A 20288-nucleotide genomic window follows, 5' to 3' on the forward strand; every position below is an offset into this window, starting at 1 on the left:
GAATCCTGACTCCACCACTCACTAGTCGTGGAGGCACATTCTTCACTTCTCAGAGCCTTGGTTTCCTTCCCAGTAAAACAGGAATAAAGAACAATAGGATAATCCCAGTGCTATTGTAAGTATTAAATGAGATAAACGCCTTAGAACAGAGTCTGGCACAGTCAAGTGCTCAAGAAATACTAGCGCTTATAAAACAAACCAAAACAAATCCCTGTCTCCTAGCCACAGCTGCATCCAGTTCTGCTTTGTCCTTTGGGCATGGGGATGCTGCTAAATAGTAGAAGTGGGGAAGAAAAGGGGTTCCGACCACCCACCCAGACTCTTGAGCCTTTGGTGATCAGGAAACAGCCTTGACAGGACCATGACCCTGAGCCCGGGGGCAGTGGCCCTGCCATCGGCTCATACTCTGCTTCCCTGGGCTGTGGACACAGTGACCCAGACACTCAGAGACCCGGATGCTGATGACCCAGACATCTCAGGACAACAAAGAGCAGAAGGAAGAAGCAGGTGGGTGCTGGGAGCCAGCCTGGAGTGCTTCTGGGTCAACAGAGAGGATGCCAAGGCCCTGGATTCTGTGTGCTGAAGGGGTGGGAAGGAGTGGAATGTATGCATGCTTCTGCTCACACACACCCACCCATTGTTCATCAGAATGTGCAGAGCACCGACTGGGCCAGTTAGACAGGCACTGAACTCAGCGTCTAGTGGGACAGACAGACACACATGTGACAATTAAGATAGAGAGTGTAGGGCACTGTGGTGGGGGAGGGACAGGGGACTGTGAGGGCTGCTGATACAGGCAGAAGAAAGGTAGGCCCTACCCGTTCCATTCCACTTCTGCCCACGCCCAGGACAGACATTGCTAATCAACCTCAGCTCTCCTGCCAAGCCTGGACTTGGCTCCAAAATCCTTCTCAACACAGCACTCCAGGGAACCACTATCAATTGCTGGTGTTGGCACATGAGATACAGCCTTTGTGCCAGTTCTCAGCTGAGGTCTGGAGAAGGAATGAGTCAGAGGGTGAAGAGGGAGCAGGGGTAGAGAAGGAAGTGCCAGGTAGAAGGCGCAATGGATGCAAAGACCTGGAGGTGAGAAAAGTGAAGGGTAAAGGTTCAGGGTGGTGGAGTCCCCACATGGTTGGGGACTGAGAGAGGCTGGGAAAGGTCAGAAGAATAAGTGCTGGGTGACAAACTGTGATGTCCAGACAAAAAAGGAGACCTGCAGGTGTCCAGGCAGGAGCAATGTATGGCCTTGACTAGGAGATGGAGATGGGGAGGAATGAATGGATTCAAGAGATCATTAAGAGTAAAATGGCACAGCATGATTATGGATTGGGAATGGATTATGGACTGGAGAGAGAGAGCTGTCTGTGAGAACCCCAGATTTCTGGTTTGGGCAGCTGGTGAGATGGTAGCCCTATGCACCCACATAGTGTAGCAGGCTCTTCTGGACCATGTCCTCACCCCTTATATGTCAGTGCTTGCTGACTTCTAACCACCAGCATCTGCATGTCTTTGCCCAGGCTTCTCTGGCCCCTGAAGAGCTTCTCTAGCCTCTAGAGCCTATTTTACCATAGGAAGAGCCAGAGAGTTAACAGGGAGCAGCCGCTGCTCAGTAACTGGTTAAGAGCTGGAATGTAAATACCTCAGCTCCCTCGCCTCTTGAGGAGATAGCTCCCAGATGCATGTTCGACATGGGTTCCCAGAGTTCCCCATCAGGATTGGCTCTGGTTGCCCCCTGGGAAAGCTGGCTTCTTATGCTTTATTGGGTGCATCAGCTCTCTCCCACATGCTCCTCTGCTCTTATTTTCTAGAATGACCTCCCAGGTGAATCACTTGCACTTGAACCCATGTCTCAGGTCTGGTTCTGGGAAAACCCAAACTAGAACACACAGTCAACAGGGAGTATCTCAGGATTAGGGCAGGTGGGGAGTATGGTATGTCTGGAAGGTTTTGTTCTCATGGCCCCATCTCAGGGGGCTTGAGCTCCAGCTCCTGCCCTTTTCCTAGGTGAGATGGGCCTGGCCTGGTGGCATGGCTGGTTGACTCTCCATCCTTAACCCACAAAGCTCCAATCTTTGATCAGGCAGAAACAGGCTCAAAGAAAGAAAACCCTTTCCCAGCCCCAGGGGATCAACCATGGCTGGCCCAACATAAGGCCCATAGTGTGGAAAGAGAGAGGGGTTCTGGGTCCTTGATGGCATCCTTGAACTACCAAACCATCCTGGAAGCCTCTACTTCCAGAAACCTTGATAAATGCAACCATTAAATGAGAAAAAGAGTTGAGTGTAAACGTTAAGGGCAGATACCCAATGCTCGGATTTGAATCCTGGCTCAGCCACTGAGTGGCTGTGTGACCTTGGGCAACTTATTTACCCTCTCTGAGTTTCCATTTCCTCATCTGTAAAATGGGAATATTAACAGTCCCATTGTCAGGTTGTTGTGAGAATTAAATGAGTCAATACAAGTAAAAGCACAGCACAGTATCCGCACATAGCAAGTGTTCTCTGCAAGAGTTAGCTATGGCCATTATTACCATTAAGCCAGGGCTTCTCTACCTTAATGTGCATACAAACCACCTGGGGGTCTCATTAAAATACAGATTTGGATTCAGTGGGTCTGGGGTAGAGCCCGAGATTCTGCATATTTAACAAGCTCCCATGCCAGTGTTGCTGGGCTGTGGACCACACTTTGAATAGCAAGGGCTGAAGCCGCTGTCCATTGGTATTACATAACCCGAGACTCAAGGCATCCTCACTGGCAGAGCGGCCCAACCCACAGGCACCCCTTCCCCATCCCTGACACCTGGGAAAACAGCATTTCCCAAGTTTTCTATACCTGTCCTTTGCAGCTCTCCTCACACTGCTAGTTGCTTAGTCAGTGCCCAAGAGTGGAAGCTCATGGAGGACAGGGTGTCTGAGGTGCCCAACCCAACTGCCTGGCACATTCTAAGTGCTCAATCACATCTGCTGAAATGAAAATCCATGTGGAAGCACTCCTGTGCCCACCTGCAGGAATACATATGACTGGCGATCCAGCGCAGTCAGACAGACCCAGTGGTGCCAGGGGCTGCAGCCTTGCAGGGGCTGCTCAAGTGAGGCTGGCTCCCTGTAAACCTCAGCTGGGCTGGCAGAAGCCCAAGGGGTGGGGAGAGGGGAGAACAATCCCTTCCTGTTTCAGAGCCTGGCATTTGGGCCCAACCAGTGCCCCAAATGCCTGTAGAACAAGGAGGCTGACCACAGCTCGATGTCCCCACCCATTCCTTCTGTGTCCCTACCTTGCCCAGGTGTTGGGCAGGTGGCAGCGCTGGGCCTGGCTGGGATCCACCAACACTCAGCCCCTCTCAGGAGGCTGAGACTGTCCCCTGCTGCTGGACCCGTCACCCTCCAACCCACCTGATACCTCCACAGTTGGGCTTAGAACACCCACCTCAACCCTTTTAGTTATCGTAATCATCACAGTCAACACTTACTCAGTGCTTACTCTGTGCTAAGCACTTTATAGACACAATTGTATTTGGGGTGGCTCACTATATCTGTTACAATGCAACTGACCAAAATAGCAAAATAGCCAACAAACAGTGGCTTAATTAACAACCAACAATAATAGATAACAATTACAGTGCCGGTCACTGTGCTAAGTTCTTTTACATGTATTAACATATTGAACCTTCACAACTCTGTAAGTGTCTGCACTGTTACTGTCCCCTTTCTACAGATGAAGAAACTAGACTCAGAGAGGTGAAGTAACTCCCCCCAAAGCCACACAGCTACTAAGAAGCTGAAATGAACCACACACCAGAGCAGTCTCATTCTTGAGTCCTAGCTTTGAACCTGTCTGTCATGTAATTAGACTCTCTGGTCCCTTAAAGCCCATTACAGCAAACAGTAACAAGAGCCATGTTCCAAACACCTGTCACCTGCAGGCATCACCTCGTTTCTTCCTCACAACACACTCTGATAATGCTCCCCTTGGTCATGTGGCCTTTCTGAGCCTTCACCTCCTCTTCTATAAAATGGAAATGCAGGTTTGACTTCTCTGCTGCTGCTCACTGCGGCACGCTGCCCTTCCCATAACCTAGGCCTCCACACCTGCCTGGGAGGCTGACAGATGTTTACTGGCCTCCTCAAACATTAGAGAGGCCCACTGATGTGCCCAAGCCCACCCAGGGGCATGAGTGGCAGAGCCAGGATGAGAACCTGAGCTTCCTGACTCCCTGCGACTCACACCTGTCAGCAGGGCCCCACTGCTCCCCAGATGCTGAGAATATCTTCCTCCAAGTTCTGCTGCCTTGCCATGTTTCTCAGGTTAAAGAAAACACTGGCTCCCTTCCTCCTCCTCCTCCTCTCCCTTCCGCTGTCCTCCTCCTGTTCTCACCCACGGGAAAGTCTCGCTAGGAGGTGGGTGGAACAGCAGCATCTGCTAAGGCAAGGCCATTCACGAGGCTGGAGATGCCCAGTTTAGGAGGGGCTGGGGGTGGGTGGGGAAGGCTTTTAGCCAGCAGCAGCCCCCAGCTGAGGGGCAGGGCCAGAATGAAGGGAAGCAAAAGGTGGAGGCCGAGCCCCAGCCCCACCTCTCAGTGGCTGTGTGTCTGTCCTTGCCCAAGTCCCTTAGCTGGTACTGTTCAAAAGAATTTTCTATGTATGATGATGGAAATGTTCTATTTTCTACACCACCCAATATGGTTGTCACTAGCCACAAGTTGCTAGCGAGCACTTGAAATATGGCTAGTGCAATAGAAGAACAGAAAGTTTCATCTTATTTAATTAGCCAGAAAAGTAGTGGCTACTTTTCTGGACAGTTGTGGCATTTAATTTTTCTAAGCCTCAGTCTTCCCATGTGCACAAGAATCATGATATCCCACCCCACTTCCCTGACTTTAAAGGATAGCTAGGACCATGAAGCGATGCAGTGCTGGGAAATAACCCCTGGCTGGGAGTCAAGACTCCTGGGTTCCAGGCCTGGTAACATGCTTCGTGATGCAGAGTGAGCTCCTTAACCTCTCTGAGGGCCCTGGCCATCTATATGATAAGGAAGTCGCTTTGGATCAAAGTTTCTTTGACCTAGGGATCCACGGATGGTTTTAGGGGACTCTGATAACCCCTGTAGTTATGAGAAAAGCACGTATGCAGGACTGTGTGTGGGAGAATGAGTGTGTACATGCACTGCGGGCTGTGTGTATTGGGGGAAACTGGGCCCAGTGCTTTCCTGAAATTCTTAAAGTGTTCTGTGAAAATGAGAAACCCCGAGTCCAGGTGAGTTCCTCTAGGATAAAAGCTTTTTAACAGTGGCGTTCTCAGGCCACATTCCCAGAGACTAATTCAGCAGCTCGGACGTGGGGCCCTGTGAGCTGCATTGGTAACGTGTTCCCGTGATTCTGACGTGAAGCCCACAGAGGGAAATGCTGGCAAGGAGCTAGCCGCACTACTGTCTAGTGAGCTGATGCTCAAGAAATGCTTTTATAAAGCAGTAGTGTATATTTTTCAAAACCAACAGGATTTAGGAAACTAAAAAAGTAAAGAGGAAATAATGATGATAATAAAACCCCTCTCTACCCCCTCCTTTATTTCTTATACAGCACTTAGTGCCAAACACTGCCTTATGCTGTGTATAAATATTACCCCTGCATTATATGGATTATAAACGTCTAATCCTCATGACACCCCTATGAAGCTGATGCCGTTAATCCCATTTTACAGATGAGGAAAGTGTGGCACAGAGACCTTGCCCAAGGTCACACAGCAGGAAAGGGGTGGAGCCAGGATTCAAATCCAAGCAGTGGGGCTCACTCTCCCTCGGGACTTTGCTGTTACACTGTCTCCCTTCTGAAGATGGGGGATGAACCTGGAGCCCTGAGCTGGCGTCTCCACGGCCTGGAGCTGCCCCAGGGCTCCCAGAGGGGTTGCTCAGTCCCTCCTGTGCCCCACCACAAAAGAATGCAAGAGCCAGGAGGGCTGGTGGCCCCACACTTACTTGCCCTCCGAGCCATAGCTGTTCATGCTGTCCTCAATGGACTCGTGGCTGGCCTGGCGCAGCGTCCGGCTGGGCATCTCCACTGCCAGGCCCGTCTCCGTGCTCCTCTGGATGGCCCCCTTCAGCCTCCGGCTGTCTCCTGGGCAAAGCGGCCAAGAGAGATGGGGAGAGAGACACAGGTGGGAGGGCGACAGAGAGAAGAGTCATCTGGTTAACAGTGTTTCAGCAGTTGGGGGCTATCCAGCTTCAGCCTCCATCCCCAGTCCATCAACCTCCATGGATCCCCGGCCTCACCAGTAACCACCCCACCAACAAACAGTATTGCATGAGTTTTGTTAAATGATGGATTCATTTACATGTGCTTTTTCTCCCCCTTGAATTCATTTCTCCCCTGAAACCTTCTCCAAATCATTTCTCTTCCTCCTCTTCAGCTACTATTTATTGAGCACCTACTACGTGTCCTACTGTGTCAAGTGCTTTGCATGGATTTTGACCAGGGTTTCTTAACCTCAGCACACTGGCTCTGTGGATGGCATACTGCTTTGCAGTAGGGGCTGCCCTGTGCATCACAGAATGTCTAACGGTATCCCTGGCCTTTGCCAACTAGATACTAGTACCACCCCAACCCCACCCTGCTGCAGTCCAGTTGCAGCAATCAAAAATATCTCCAGACATTGCCAAATAGCCCCTAGGCAGCAAAAATCACCCTTGACTGAGGACTACTCGTTCTGAAATCAGATGGCATGAGTTCAAATCCTGGATATCTATCTCAGTGGCTGGGAGACTTTAGGCATATTACTCAGCCTCTCTGTGCCTCTATTTGCACAACTGTCAAGTGGGAGAATAACAGGCTTTTATGAGGCTAAATGGCCCCCATCAGCAGCCCACTCCTTCCATTCTGTGGCCAAACATCATCTCATCTGAGATCTTTCTTGACCACTCCTGGCCCCTCCAAAACAGCAGCCTTCTCCCACCCCCCGCCCCTCTCTGCCCTGACTCCTGCTTTGGTTTTGCTCACGTTTATCACCCAAATGCATTAAACAATATTCGTGTTTTGGCCGCTTCCTCTGTGAAGACCATAATCTCCATGAGGACAGGGAACTTTGTTCACTCTTGAAGCCTCAGCACCAAGAACAGGGTCTAGACCATTGTAGAGCTCAACTAATAGCTGTGGGATGGACCAATGTCTGCCTTGAGAGCAGCCTTAATCCTCACAACCAACCATAAGGTGGATGCTGCTGTTCACCCCCATCCAGTGCCCAAAACCGAGGGTACAGAGAGGTCAGGACTTGTCCACGCCTGTAGAGCTAGTAAGGCGGGGAGCCAGGACACAGCCCCGGGAGGGTCTCTGCTCCCTGCTCCATGGCCTAGTGATTCAAGGGACTGTGGGCTTGTTAGAGGTGGGGTAGATCATTAGTGGGATCTTTTTCATGGTCCCACAGAGTCCAGATGTGGGCTTATACCCAAGGGGATCCTTCAATGCTCGCTGATTGACCCACTGGGGAAAAGCAGCCCCAATCACACCCAGTCATCCTGCTCCTACCAGAGGACAGGAGAGCTAGGCCTGCATACCAGGAGCAGGGCAAGGCCAGGACACCTCTCGCCGGTCTTCTCCTGGCCTCCCTCCTCCTCCCAGCTCCAGGATGGTCTCTCCTTCCTCCCTGACTCTAAGAATCACACGCACATGTACACACACACATGCATGCGTAGATACAAACACTGTGTTTCTCAGAACGTGTAGCCTCATATTTCTGTCTCCCACACGTGTCTGTGTTATTGAGACACACAGACACCCACATTCAGAAAAACACACAGCAACACACACACACACACACACACAGGAAGATGCATGCAAAGACAGTGTGTTAATGCAGGTCTGAGTGTGTTCCCAGCGGTCTCCACATGCCTGTCACTCTGTGTGTTTGAGGCTAAGTGGGTAAGTATATACACATCCTCCCTGGGTGTTTCTGAACACGTGGGAGAGCGTGTGTGCCCTTATATCAGTGTTTCTACTCCATTCCATCATCTGTTCTTTCCCTAGCTTGCATCTGTAGCCTCCCTCCATCCTCCATCTCCACTGTTTCTGTATTTTTCTGTGTATAGCAGGTACAGTGACACAGAGAAAGACAGAACCACTCACATGCACATTCAGAAACACAGACTCAGACAGAGACATCCCTGTACACACACACACACACACACACACACACACACAGCACTGTACATATGTCCCTGTCAGATGTGCAGGAACAAACACCCCCCAGCCCCACACTAGGGATACAGACCCATGACTGGGCACCCTGCAGGCAGGCAGCACACACCTACCCCGGCTCCCTCCCTCTGCTGAGCCCTGTTTGGGTCCCCCCACCCTGGTTCCATCTCCACCTACCTGGGTCTGACACATTTCTCCCGGAAGAGGGAGGAAAAGAGCATGACAAACAACTCAGTCCCCCAGAGCTGTGCCTTGCATCTGCGTGGCACCCTACAGCCCTGAAAGCAGTTCCCAACTAGGCCCCTAGGATCTGCCTCGCAGCAGCCCTGGCTCCCCACACAGGTGAGCATGGTTTTGCAGTCAGAAGGCCCAGGTATGGAGACCTGGGGCAAGTTGGACGGCATCTTCCCCACGGAGCTGTTGAGAGGGTTACATGACAGACGTTTCCCACAGTGCTGGGCACAAAGTAGGCGCTGAACATAAAAAGCCCAACCACTGCAGAGGAAGAAAGACCTTCCAATGTCCCCACACCTGCCCTTGCCAACTGTCTTGCTGATGCCCTTGTAAATGCATTTTTCCCTTGACACACCACCTTCCCCAAACTGGAGACCACGACTGGACCCAACCACAGCAATGTCCACTGTCCAACCTCCTCCACCTACCCCTTCTGTGGGTCCTCTCTTGCTAACTGGGCCATGGTCCCCAAAGTGACTGTTCCAATGCTTTCTCAACTACCCCCACCAAGATCCATCCATCTCAGGTGGCTGAGATGTGTTCCCTTTGTTCTGCTCTTCCTCACTTCCAAATGTCACTGTGATCCTTAATAGTGAGCGTCAACTTGATTGGGTTGAAGGATACAAAGTATCATTCCTGGGTGGGTCTGTGAAGATGGTGCCAAATGAGATTAACATTTGAGTCAGTAGACTGGGAAAGGCAGACCCGCCCTCAATCTGGGTGGGCATCATCTAATCAGCTGCCAGCGTGGCCAGAAGAAAAGCAGGCAGAACGTGGATCTCGTTTCAGGGTCTGGTTTGGGGACACCTGACCTTAGATAGGCTGGCACCCTAAGCCAGTCAAAGTTCAAAAATCTTCACATAGGTGGGCTCCTGCACCATAACTGTACCTCTACCCATTTACACCCAACCAGAACGTTGGGAAGGAAATTTATTTCTCTTTTGTATGCTTCTATGTCATTTGAATTTTTATAATTAATGTATTAATTCTATAAGGCAAATGAAGGTAAATACAAACAAATTCATAAATAAATCACAGTTTCAATCATGCCACCATCTTATTTAAAACCTTAGCCAGGCACAGTGGCTCATGCCTGTAATCCCAGCACTTTGGGAGACCCAGGCAGGTGGATCACTTGAGCCCAGGCGTTTCAGACCAGTCTGGACAACATAGTGAAACTCCACTTCTACAAAAAAAAAAAAAACACAAAAATCAGCCAGGCATGGTGGTGGGCACCTGTAACAGAGGTAGGAGGATTGCTTGAGCTTGGGAGGTTGAGGCTGGTTGCACTCCAGCCTAGGCGACAGAGTGAAATCCTATCTCAAAAAAACAAACAAACAAAACCCAAAAACCAAAACCAAAACAAATACCTTAGAATGTTTCTTCACTGCCTGCTGAATTAGGTTCAGTTTTTGCACCCAGGCACCCAAGACTCTCCATTTTCTGACTCCCTCTCCATCAGCTACTGGTCTTCCTCCCAATCTCTATATCCTAGCCCAGCCAGACACCTCAGTGCTCCATCCTGAGAAATACTGTACATTCTCAATAACTTCCCCATTCTGGTTCTCACTCCTTTCCTTTCCTCCCTTCCTCATCTTCCTATCAAATTTCTAACCATCCTCCATAGTTTAGCTTTAAATAACACCTATAATTTATCAGGCACTCTGCACTTCAGTTTCTTCATCATATAATAGGGATAAAAGCACCAGAATCTCAGAGCTATGTAAACACTAAATGTTAACAAGCAAGCAATGTAAAAATGTAATAACATTTAACCCTCAGGATGGCCTGGGTAGGCTGGGACACACGGTCAGCCCTCAACAAAGTTGACTATTATTAATATGGTTATTACCATTTTGCTAGATGCCATGCCAAGTGTTTCACAAAGGTATCATCCCACTTAATTCTCACAATAAACCATGAGATAGCTACTGCCCCCCTCTACAGAGAAAGAAAATGAGGATCGAGAAGGTTAAGTAACTTTCCCAAGGACATGCACGAGTACTAATGGTGGAGCTGGACTTCAACTCCAGGCTATTCTGGCTCCAAAGCCATGTTTTAAATGCACCCTAAAGTAAACTCATCAAGCTCCACACCAGAACTCTAACACCATGTCTTCCACAAAGACGTCTCTCATCAGACTCCTTGAGTCTTAGGGGCATCTCAATCTTCACTTCTCTTGGGGTAACTATTCCACGGCACCTTGAAACACAGTTCTCATCCATCTAGTCGATGTCTGTGTTTACAGCATGAGCTCATTCGTCATTTACTTCCATTCAGCACCAGGGATAGCGCCCACACTGCCCATCCCCACTGAAAGTGTGTTAAATTGAATTGGCTTTAGGATGTGTCCCCAAGAAAAATGTAAATTCTCCCTGGTAAAGAAAACAAGTAGATCTCACTCTGCTGTTTATACTTGAATATGAATGTGTCTAATGTGCGTTCTCTCAAAAGCAAGTATTCATAAGGAACAGGATAATAAAACGATGATAAATTATGAAAACAGATTCTATTGTTTTTAGCATTTACCCTGTACCGTGTACAAATTATATATACATATATAATTTAACCCCACCATAACTCTGAAAGACAAGTATTATTATCCTAATTTTACAACAAGGAAACAGGCTCAGAGCAGTTCAGCAACTTGTCCAAGGTTATACCAGGTAAGACAGAGCTAGGCTTGAAACCAGGTCTGTGTGAAAACAGCTCATCATATTCTCTTAACCATGAGACCTCAGGGATGTGGTAGGGGGAGGGAGAAGGAGAGAACTCAACCAGTCCCCATTCTGACATTTTATTGAAGATGGACATTATCAGCTTTGACTTTCAGATGAGAAGCCCCAAGCTGAGAGAGGCTCCATGACCTGTTCCAGGTCCCCAGGCTCTAAAATCACTAACCACATCCTGGTCAATGTGTGTCCACTCCGAGTCCATAGAGCAGCCTGTGAAGTTCCCCCAGACACAAGAGCTCTGGGTGACTGGGCTATTTTAAACCAGGATGCAAAAGGCACCAAGGCCCCTGGCTCACTGCTTCCCCTTCCCACAGCAACTACTCTTCCTGTCTGAGATAAATACCCTGGAGGCTGCTGCCTCTTCTTCCTCCATGGTCAACCTCTCCCTGGCCTAGTTATTCCCAGTGACTTGGGCCTCATACGCCTCCCTTGTCCAGGTCTTGAAGTCCATCTGAAAATCAAGGGCTGAGAACCATCTGCAGGTACTCAGGCCTCCACGGCACTGATGTTGCCTCTGGTTGTGTCTCCAAGGGTGGGAGGAGGAAGCACAACCCTGATTACTTCTGTGAGGGCCCTAACCTTCCCCTTCTTCTCCCTGGAAGCTGCCCTCCCTTAAAATAAGAGATGGTTTCATATGGAGGGAACTTAGGGATACCCAGATCAATACCTTTATTGTACAGAGGGCAACTGAGGCCCAAAGAAGGGCAGGAGTCAAAGGCCATATTGATATTAGAATTCAGGCTGGGGACAGAGGCTCATGGTTGCAATCCCAACACTTTGAGAGGCCAAGATGGGAGGATTGCTTGAGCCCAGGAGTTCAAGACCAGCCTGGGCAATATAGTGAGACCCTGCCTGTACAAAAAATTTAAAAATTACTAGCCCACACTGTAGTCCCAGCTACTCAGGAGGCTGTGGTGGGAGAATTGCTTGAGCCCAGGAGTTTGAGGCTGCAGTGAGCTATGATCACGTTGCTGCACTCCAGCCTGGGTGACAGAGACCCTGTTTCAGGAAAAAAAAATTCAGGTCTCCTAACTGCTAACCTCCCTGCTCCTTTTCAGTTGACAGCCTTTCACTATTTCTAGAGCATCTTCAGGAGGCAGCATGGCCTAATGGTTAAAAGCATAGACAATGGAGCCTGAATGCCTGGGTTGTAAACCTGGACCCAGTCACTCTACTAGTTGTGTGACCTTGATAAAGTTACTCAACCTCTCTGTGGCTCAGTTTCCTCCTCTATGCTAACTGGTGTCCACACCACCAGAGTGTCCTCTTCGGCCAGTTTCTTCTCTACTCAGCGGCCCACCTGAGCTTCCCAAACCTCAATCGTGAACACACCATCCCTATGATTAAAATCCTTCAATGGCACCCCATTGCTTGCAGAATAAATTCCAATTTAACACACACTGTTTTTCTGACATGGTCCCAATTTACATTTCCAGCCTCAATTTTTCCCTTTTCCCTAGTGTTCTCCACATTCTATTCACACTGAATAATTCCAAATCTTCCATGTGACCAGCTGCCCCTCCAATTTCTTACCCATCATCCTGCATACAAAAGTCTCAGCATTCTCTTCTTCTCTTCTGGAGAAAGGTGCTTTTTAAAACAACTGTTTGTTGCAGGATAATACACATAAAGACAACTGCACAATTATATATCACACAGTTGTAAGTGTATATCCTGATGACCATTACAAAGTTCTATGAAACCAGCACCCAGATCAAGAAGCAAAACACTACCAGTGCCCTACAGAAGGCCCACATGCCACTCCCAGTTACTTTCCACCACAAGTAGCATTATCCTAACTTCTAACAGCACAGACTGGTTTTGTCTATTTTGCAGTTTTCACTACATAAAATCACCTAGTGTATATTCTTTAGCATCTGGCTTCTTTTACCCAAAATGACATTTGTGGGGTTCATCCATGTTGATTGTTTCATTGTAGTTCATTCATTCTCAAGACTTATTGTAGTACATTGTGTGACTCTATCAAAATGATTTTCATTCATTCTATTGCTGATGAGCATCTGGGTGGGTAACCTCCAGTAATGGGATATTACAAATAGCTCTGCCAAAACATTCTTGTATGTGTCTTTTGGTGACCATTTCTGTGCAGTTCTTCAGGGCACATACCTAGGAGTGCAACTGCTGGGTTACAGGATATGCATTTGAAATGCCTTTTAGGTGGGTTAACCACGGTGTGGACTGGAAAGGTTAACACATTAGACTATCATTCAGCAGGAAGCAATGTTCTGAAGAAGTGAGGTTAAAAATTGGAATGTTTTGAGGAAAACGATGGTGGAAAGACTGTTGATTTACTGTATATCTGGCTCACATTTATATTCCCCAAATGTAATCTTTGTTAAGAGAATGTGTATAAAGGGCAAACAGCACCCAGAACAGGAGAGGAAGGAGGGGGAAAGGCCTGGAATACAGCTGGCATTCAATAAATGCTGGCTATTATTATTAACCTCTCTAAAGGCCAATGGTCAACTGCTCACTGATACCACCTCTAGTAAATTCGTTATTTCATCGATTCTAAGACAACATTTTTTCAAGATGTGAATGGCAACCGATGGCATGCCAGAGTTAGATTCTGACATGTTTCAGCTTCCTTGGTGGTATATAAAGTTGTGACTTGCAACTGAAGGCCTCTAAAATGCAATTAAGTCCACAGCAAAGAACTGGTGCGTGCAGGAACTGTCCGTGGTGCTGACTGAACAGAGCGGACTGGGCCTGCCTAGGGCGAAGGTGGGGCTCACAAGGGAGATTTTAGAACTACGAAGCATCCCTATCCTGTGGTTGTTTTTAAACTACAATTCCTTCCCACTGGCTTGCTGATGCCTGAAATCCCACCCTCAAAGAATCACCTTTCCACATAAAGACAGGAACTTCCATTTATCGAGTTGAACCAGAGCCTATGAGAGGTGCTTACCATTCATCATTTGATGTAATCTTCACAACCACCAGTGAAGTAAGTATTGTGTTCATTTTCAGAAGGGAAAGTTGAAGCTCAGGGGTTAATGAACCTGCCCATAATTACAAAGCTGGCATGTGGGATGTGATCCTGGTTCAACGCAGACCAGAGTGCAATTTTTGCCCTTTAGGCTGCTCTACACTGGAGGGAGGGATGAGTGCCTCAGACCTTTTCCCAAGAGGATTTGAAAAGGAAAGAGGGAGAGATCATAAAGACACAGAGATGAAATGAGTGAAAGCAAGAGAGGCAAAAGGCACATGATAAGGATTTGAGAACCCTAGAGAGGGAGAGGGACGATTTTGTGAGAATCAGCTGGGTAATAAATACGGAATGTGCTTTGTAACTCTAAAGAGTTATGCCCCTGGAAGGAAACATTACTCTCACTTATCCAACAAAATATACATTTATTGAGCTCATTTCCTATGCCATGCTGTTCTTGGCTCTGGGGATTTGAATAAGATACAGTCTTTGACTTTAAGGAACTTACAGTGGGGAGGGGACATGAAACAGATAAGTAATTATCATTCAACAAACTCTTTACTAATTGCCTATTCAGGGCCAGATCCTGTGCTGTAGACTTATAACATAGATGAATTAAACCCAGACCTTGCTGAAACTCCCAGTCTACCAGAAGAGATAGGCAAGAAAAGGGGAAATTGCGCAATAATTACAAGGCAGCATAATGTAAGGACAGAGATATACACAGAATATTATGGGAGCTGAGGAGAAGGGTAATTAATGCAGCACTGGAGTTAGAGGCACAGTGTGGGTTGTAAGCAGAATTGACTCAATGCTGAATTATACTTGATTGCAAATAAAATCAGAAGATTTCCTTGTACATGGAAGCACTACTTTCCAGTACAACTGAAGGTTATATTGACAAATAAAAACACGTAGACAGAGGGAAGGGGAAAATGTGGAACCAAATGAAAACTGAAGACAAGAAGTTCCGGAAGCAGAGGAAATGCATTTGGGGTGGGGGAGTCCTGTGCTGAGCAGGGGTGGTCAGGGGAAAGTCATTTACTCTCCTCAAGCCAACGTGGAAAGACTTTCTAAAGAAGAGGCATTTCCACGATCATCGGAAGGAAGACAACTCACAGCCCCACAAAAAGCTGTTTTTCCTCAGGAAGCTATTTCCATCAGCATTTGGGACAAGCTAAACAAGCCTTGGAAGGAACTGGGTTGTGGGCAAAAGGTAGAGTCTATGGCCCCATATGGCACTGGGAAACTACACAATCCACACAGCATTCAAGACTTCCAGGATTTGCCCCAAACCTATACTACAAGTCTGCCATGATGCACATACCAGGTGTTCTATCCACACGGAATTACTCATCATTCACCAAATACAGCCCACGTACTTCCGTCTTCTTAGGAGAACAGGCTCTGGAGCCAGAAAAACTGAGTTTGGGACTTGAAGCGTGCCTCTGCCACTTTCTGAGTAAACTAAAGAAAGTTACTGAACCAATCTGAGCCTAAGTTCCCCTGCAAAACAGGAAAAATAATAGAACCCACTCCACCTATTGTTGTAAGGATTAAATGCATTACTAGGTTATGCTGCAATAACAATCCTTACTAGGTTATGCTGCAATAACAAGTTACCCCCAAATTTCAGTGGTTTACAGAACAAAGTTCTTGTTCATACTTAACATACTTTTTTTCTTTTTGGAGATGGACTTTTGCTCTGTGGCATATACTGGAGTACAGTGGTGCAACCTTGGCTCACTGCAACCTCTGTCTACCAGGTTCAAGTGATTCTCCTGCCTCAGCCTCCCAGGTAGCTCGGGTTACATGCATGCACCACTATGCCTGGCTAATTTTTTTTCTCTTTTTGTATTTTTAGTAGAGATGGGGTTTCACCATATTGGCCAGGTTGGTCTCAAACTCCTAACTTCAAATGATCTGCCTGCCTCAGCCTCCCAAAGTGCTGGGATTACAGGCATGAGCCACCACGCCCAGTCATACTTAACATACTTTATGAGTTAGCTATGGCTCTATCCCACGAACTCTTCTGGGACCCAGGGTGAAGGGGCCAGCCCTACCTGGGACAAGCTGGTCTCATGGCAGAGCAGTGATGGAACCATGAGGGAGTTCTTCCAGCTGCTGCACTTTTCTCTATGTGTATTTCAAAACTTTTAAAAGAAAAGGAAGGGAAAGAAATATGGCCTCTAACAGAGAGACAATGCCAAACGTGTAGGGGAGGCAGGGAAGCTCCCTCCTCCCCACACACACTGGAAAGAAAACTCCTCAAGGCACCAAATGGTTTGTTCCAACAAGGTAGCATATTAGGCCATGATAGCACAGATCCATGTTAATTGTGAAATAAATCTCTCGTACCCCTTGTGGGACTGAACTCAATGACATAACATATGCACAATGACTATCACAGTAAGATACATGCACTAAGTAGATTGCAGCTACTATTATAAACAATACTCTGAGATAGAGAGTAGTATCCCTGATTCTCAGAAACTCTCAGAAAACTGAGGCTCTGAGAACTGAAGCAGTTTGCCCAAGGTCCCACAGCAAGTAAAGGCTGGAGAGGAGGAATGCAAAACAAATCCGCTCCATCCAAACAAAGCTGAACACAAGTGTTCACAGTAGCATTAACTGTGACAGTCAAAAAGTGGACATAGCCTGAATGTCCATCCATGGATGAATGAACAAATTGTGGTATATCCATGCAATAAAGTATTATTCACCCATAAAAAGCATGCAGTACTGGGCCGGGCATGGTGGCTCACGCCAGTAATCCCACCACTTTCAGACGCCAAGATGGAAAGATCACCTGAGGTCGGGAGTTTGAGACCAGCCTGACCAATATGGTAAAATGTTGTCTCTACTAAAAATACAAAAATTATCTGGGCTGTGGTAGCGTGTGTCTGTAATCCTAGCTACTCAGGAGGCTGAGGCAGGAGAATCACTTGAACCCAAGAGGCTGAGGTTGCAGTGAGCTGAGATGGCGCCACTGCATTCCAGCCTGGGTGACAGGGAGACTCTGTCTCCAAAAAAAAAAAAAAAAAAAGAATGCATTACCTATACATGCTTCAACATATATGAACCTTGACATTATGCAAGCAAAAGAAGCTGGTCATAAAAGACCATCTCTTCTATGACTCTACTTATTTGAAATGTCCAAGATACTTTCAAGTCCATAGAACTAGAAAGCACACTAGTGGTTGCCAAGGACCAGAGGGAGGGGCAAATGGGATGTGACTGCTCACGGGTACAGGGGTGACAATAATATTCTACAATTGACTGTGGTGATGGTTGCACAACTCTGTGAATATATTAAACATTAAAACCCATTGAATTGTTCACTTTAAACTAGTAAACTGTATGGTATGTGAATTATATCTCAACAAAGTTAATATACATCTCCTTCCACTTCATCTCATCTCCCAGGCCAGGCTGTTAACCCCTATTCTACACTGACCCCAAGAGGGTCAAGGAGCGCATAGTATGGCAAGGAGGCTCCCCCTGAGCCAGAAGCAGTGTGGAAAACCTGCTGCAAAGGCCAGAGAAGGCCAAGCCATACAGTCTGGCCCCTCAGATGTCATCTTCAGATAACACATGTGAACATGTATCCCCACAAAGGCCCACGGATGAAAACATGCAGTGGATACATGGGGAGCAGGGATGTAGGGGATGGGGTGGGGTTGGAAATGAGGGAATTCCTTCCTCCCAGTCCCACCAGGGCACGCCTCAGGCTCCCCACCACCACCTTCCTCAATCAACACATGGCCAGCTTCCTCCAGAACCTGCAAGACCTAGAGCTAGCAAGGCTCAATTAAGACCACCTGAAACCACCCGGCACCAGCACTCACCAGAACAAACCCACCTTGGACTAGCTGTTCTCAGCACCGAGGCTGTAGTGATGTTGGGCTTAGGCAGCACATCCCCTGTTGCTCCAGCTTGGCTCATCCACGTCCCACAACTACTTAAAATCCATCTCTCTCCAGGATAGCAGCTAACCTGGTGTCCACTAAGGTTTCCCAAGAACCTCCCACATACATGCTTAATGCACACTGGGTCTCCTACTCCTTGGATGAGCAGCGCTACCCTTTATCTTGAACCAGTTTAAACAAACTCTTCCTTGATTTGGCCTCAGCAGAGTTGCACAGCAGCTGGGCCCCACCTTGGCTAAGGCACCTCCGTTGGTTGCTTTTCTCTCTCTCAAATGAGGGCAGGGACACTGGCTGGCACAAAGCAGGTCCTCCACACAGACACCAAAGTCTGAAGGAATTCCAGCTCATGGCTTCTCAACTTCAATGTGCAAATGGATCACACAGGAATCTTGTTAAAATGCAGATTCTAATTCAGCAGGTGTCAGGTGAGGCCTGAGATTCAGCATTTCTCACAACTCTTAGGTGAAGTCAATGCTGCTGGTCTTTGGCCCACACATTGAGTAGCAAGATTCTAGCCCATTCCATTCACTCTTTTCTGATTTCTTTGCCTTCTTCATTGTTCAAGGAGCCTCTTGAAAATGGATAAAAGTTACTCTCTCTTAGAAAAGGACCTGCCAGCACATACACACAGTATGTTGCATAAAGTTTGGGAGCCTGCAGTCCCTGGATTAAAAGGCATTCTTCTTCATCTTTTTTTCTTTTTGAAGAGACAGGCTGTTACCCAGGCTGGAGTGCAGTGGCACAATCACAGCTCACTGCAGCCTTGCCTTCCCAGGCTCAAGTGATCCTCCCACCTCAGCCGGTACTACAGGTGTACACCACAATGCCTGGCTAATTATTTTTTGTAGAAACAGGGTCTCGCCACATTGCCCAAGCTGGTCTTCAACTCCTGGGCTCAAGGGATCCTCCTGTCCTGGCCTTCCAAAGAGCTCAGATTACAAGCATGAACTACCTACCATGCCTAGCCTAAAAGCCATTCTTTTGCATACACAAACCTGCAAACCTTAGTTCCTGTGGAAAAGAGGATGCAACAGGGGATAGAAAAAGAAAAAGCCTTGGCAGGGAGTCAGAACTCCTAGGTCTTGTCCCAGCTCCACTACTGACTTCCGGTGTGACATCAGACAACTTTCTGCTCCTCTCTTGAGCTTCAGTTTTCCCACCATGAGAGGAGTGGACTAGAATGGGGATGATAAATAGGTTTTCTTTTTTTTTTTCTTTATTTTATTTTATTTTTTGCCAACTCTGCTAGCTGTTGCCTGAAATACCCTGTGCTAAGAATTCTTAGACTGTGCCTGGACTTGGCAGAAAAGGATGCCATGATTGATTGGTGATGCCTGCCATGGTCCCAGGAAAGGGGGCCTTGATTGATTGGTGTTGTCTGCCAAGATCCCAGGCCTGGAGGGTGATGGGCTTCCTGCCAGATGTCTGCCTACCCCAGAGAGCCCTTCCAGCTGTGACATTCCACACAGCTCATTCACAGTCATGCCAGACTGGGGAAAGAGAAGTCTGTGCCTGTCCTCAAGGGGGCAGGAAGGGATAATTCTTTAAGCTTCTGGCTTCTCAAACCTGCCGCCCTACAGCCCCCTTTGAGAAGAGGTAGCAGCATCCCTGCTCAGTGGTAGAGGACAGCATGTCCTTGTGCTCCCATCCTTCCCTATTTTTAACTCCAAGGACAGCAGCTCAGGCAGAAGCTGAAGTATGGAAGGGCCACCCAGCCTCTGAGGGAGGGGACCACACCCCACCCTCATTCCCAAACTGCTCCATGGTTGGCCAAGTGAGAGCCGAGGCAAGGGACAGAAGGTTCCTCACCTCCCATGTGAATCTCTCACAGCCCCATCCTATCCTTCCCCAGACAGGCCAGTCACCCCTCCTTGGTACACCCACAGACCTCTCTGCTAGTCCCTACCCTGCTGCACCCTGTATTTGTTCATTCATACACCCCATTTACATATATGTGCCAGCCTTCATACTAGTGCCGAGAACGCAGCATTGAACAAGACCGAATGGGGGTCCTCACCCACTGAGCTCTTCTAGTCTAGGGTGGAAGACAGACAGCAAACAGGACAGCAGCATAATTCTGTAGTTACAACTATAGTCTAAGTGCTTAGAAGAGAACTGTACCATGGTCACCCCACGTGCCTGTGCACACCTCAAGAACTGGGATGTTCTCACTCATCTTTCTATCCCTGGAACCTAAGGCCTAACTTGGCAGAAAGGAGGGTTCAGAGATTATTTGTTGATTGAAAATGTTACACAAG

At 47.8% G+C, this 20288-nt stretch overlaps 1 protein-coding gene across 1 annotated transcript in view; it reads right to left on the minus strand.

Annotated features, from left to right (window-relative positions):
- RIMS4 (regulating synaptic membrane exocytosis 4) overlaps positions 1-20288 on the minus strand; it is a 125440-nt gene that overhangs the window by 13376 nt on the left and 91776 nt on the right. The window contains exon 2 of the mRNA XM_031934710.1: positions 5971-6109. Within this exon, the coding sequence (XP_031790570.1) occupies positions 5971-6047 (77 nt within the window). The 5' untranslated portion in view covers positions 6048-6109. The remainder of the gene's footprint in view (positions 1-5970; positions 6110-20288) is intronic.

This window comes from Piliocolobus tephrosceles, chromosome 20, assembly GCF_002776525.5.
Source record: "Piliocolobus tephrosceles isolate RC106 chromosome 20, ASM277652v3, whole genome shotgun sequence".
NCBI classification, from domain to species: Eukaryota; Metazoa; Chordata; class Mammalia; order Primates; family Cercopithecidae; genus Piliocolobus; species Piliocolobus tephrosceles.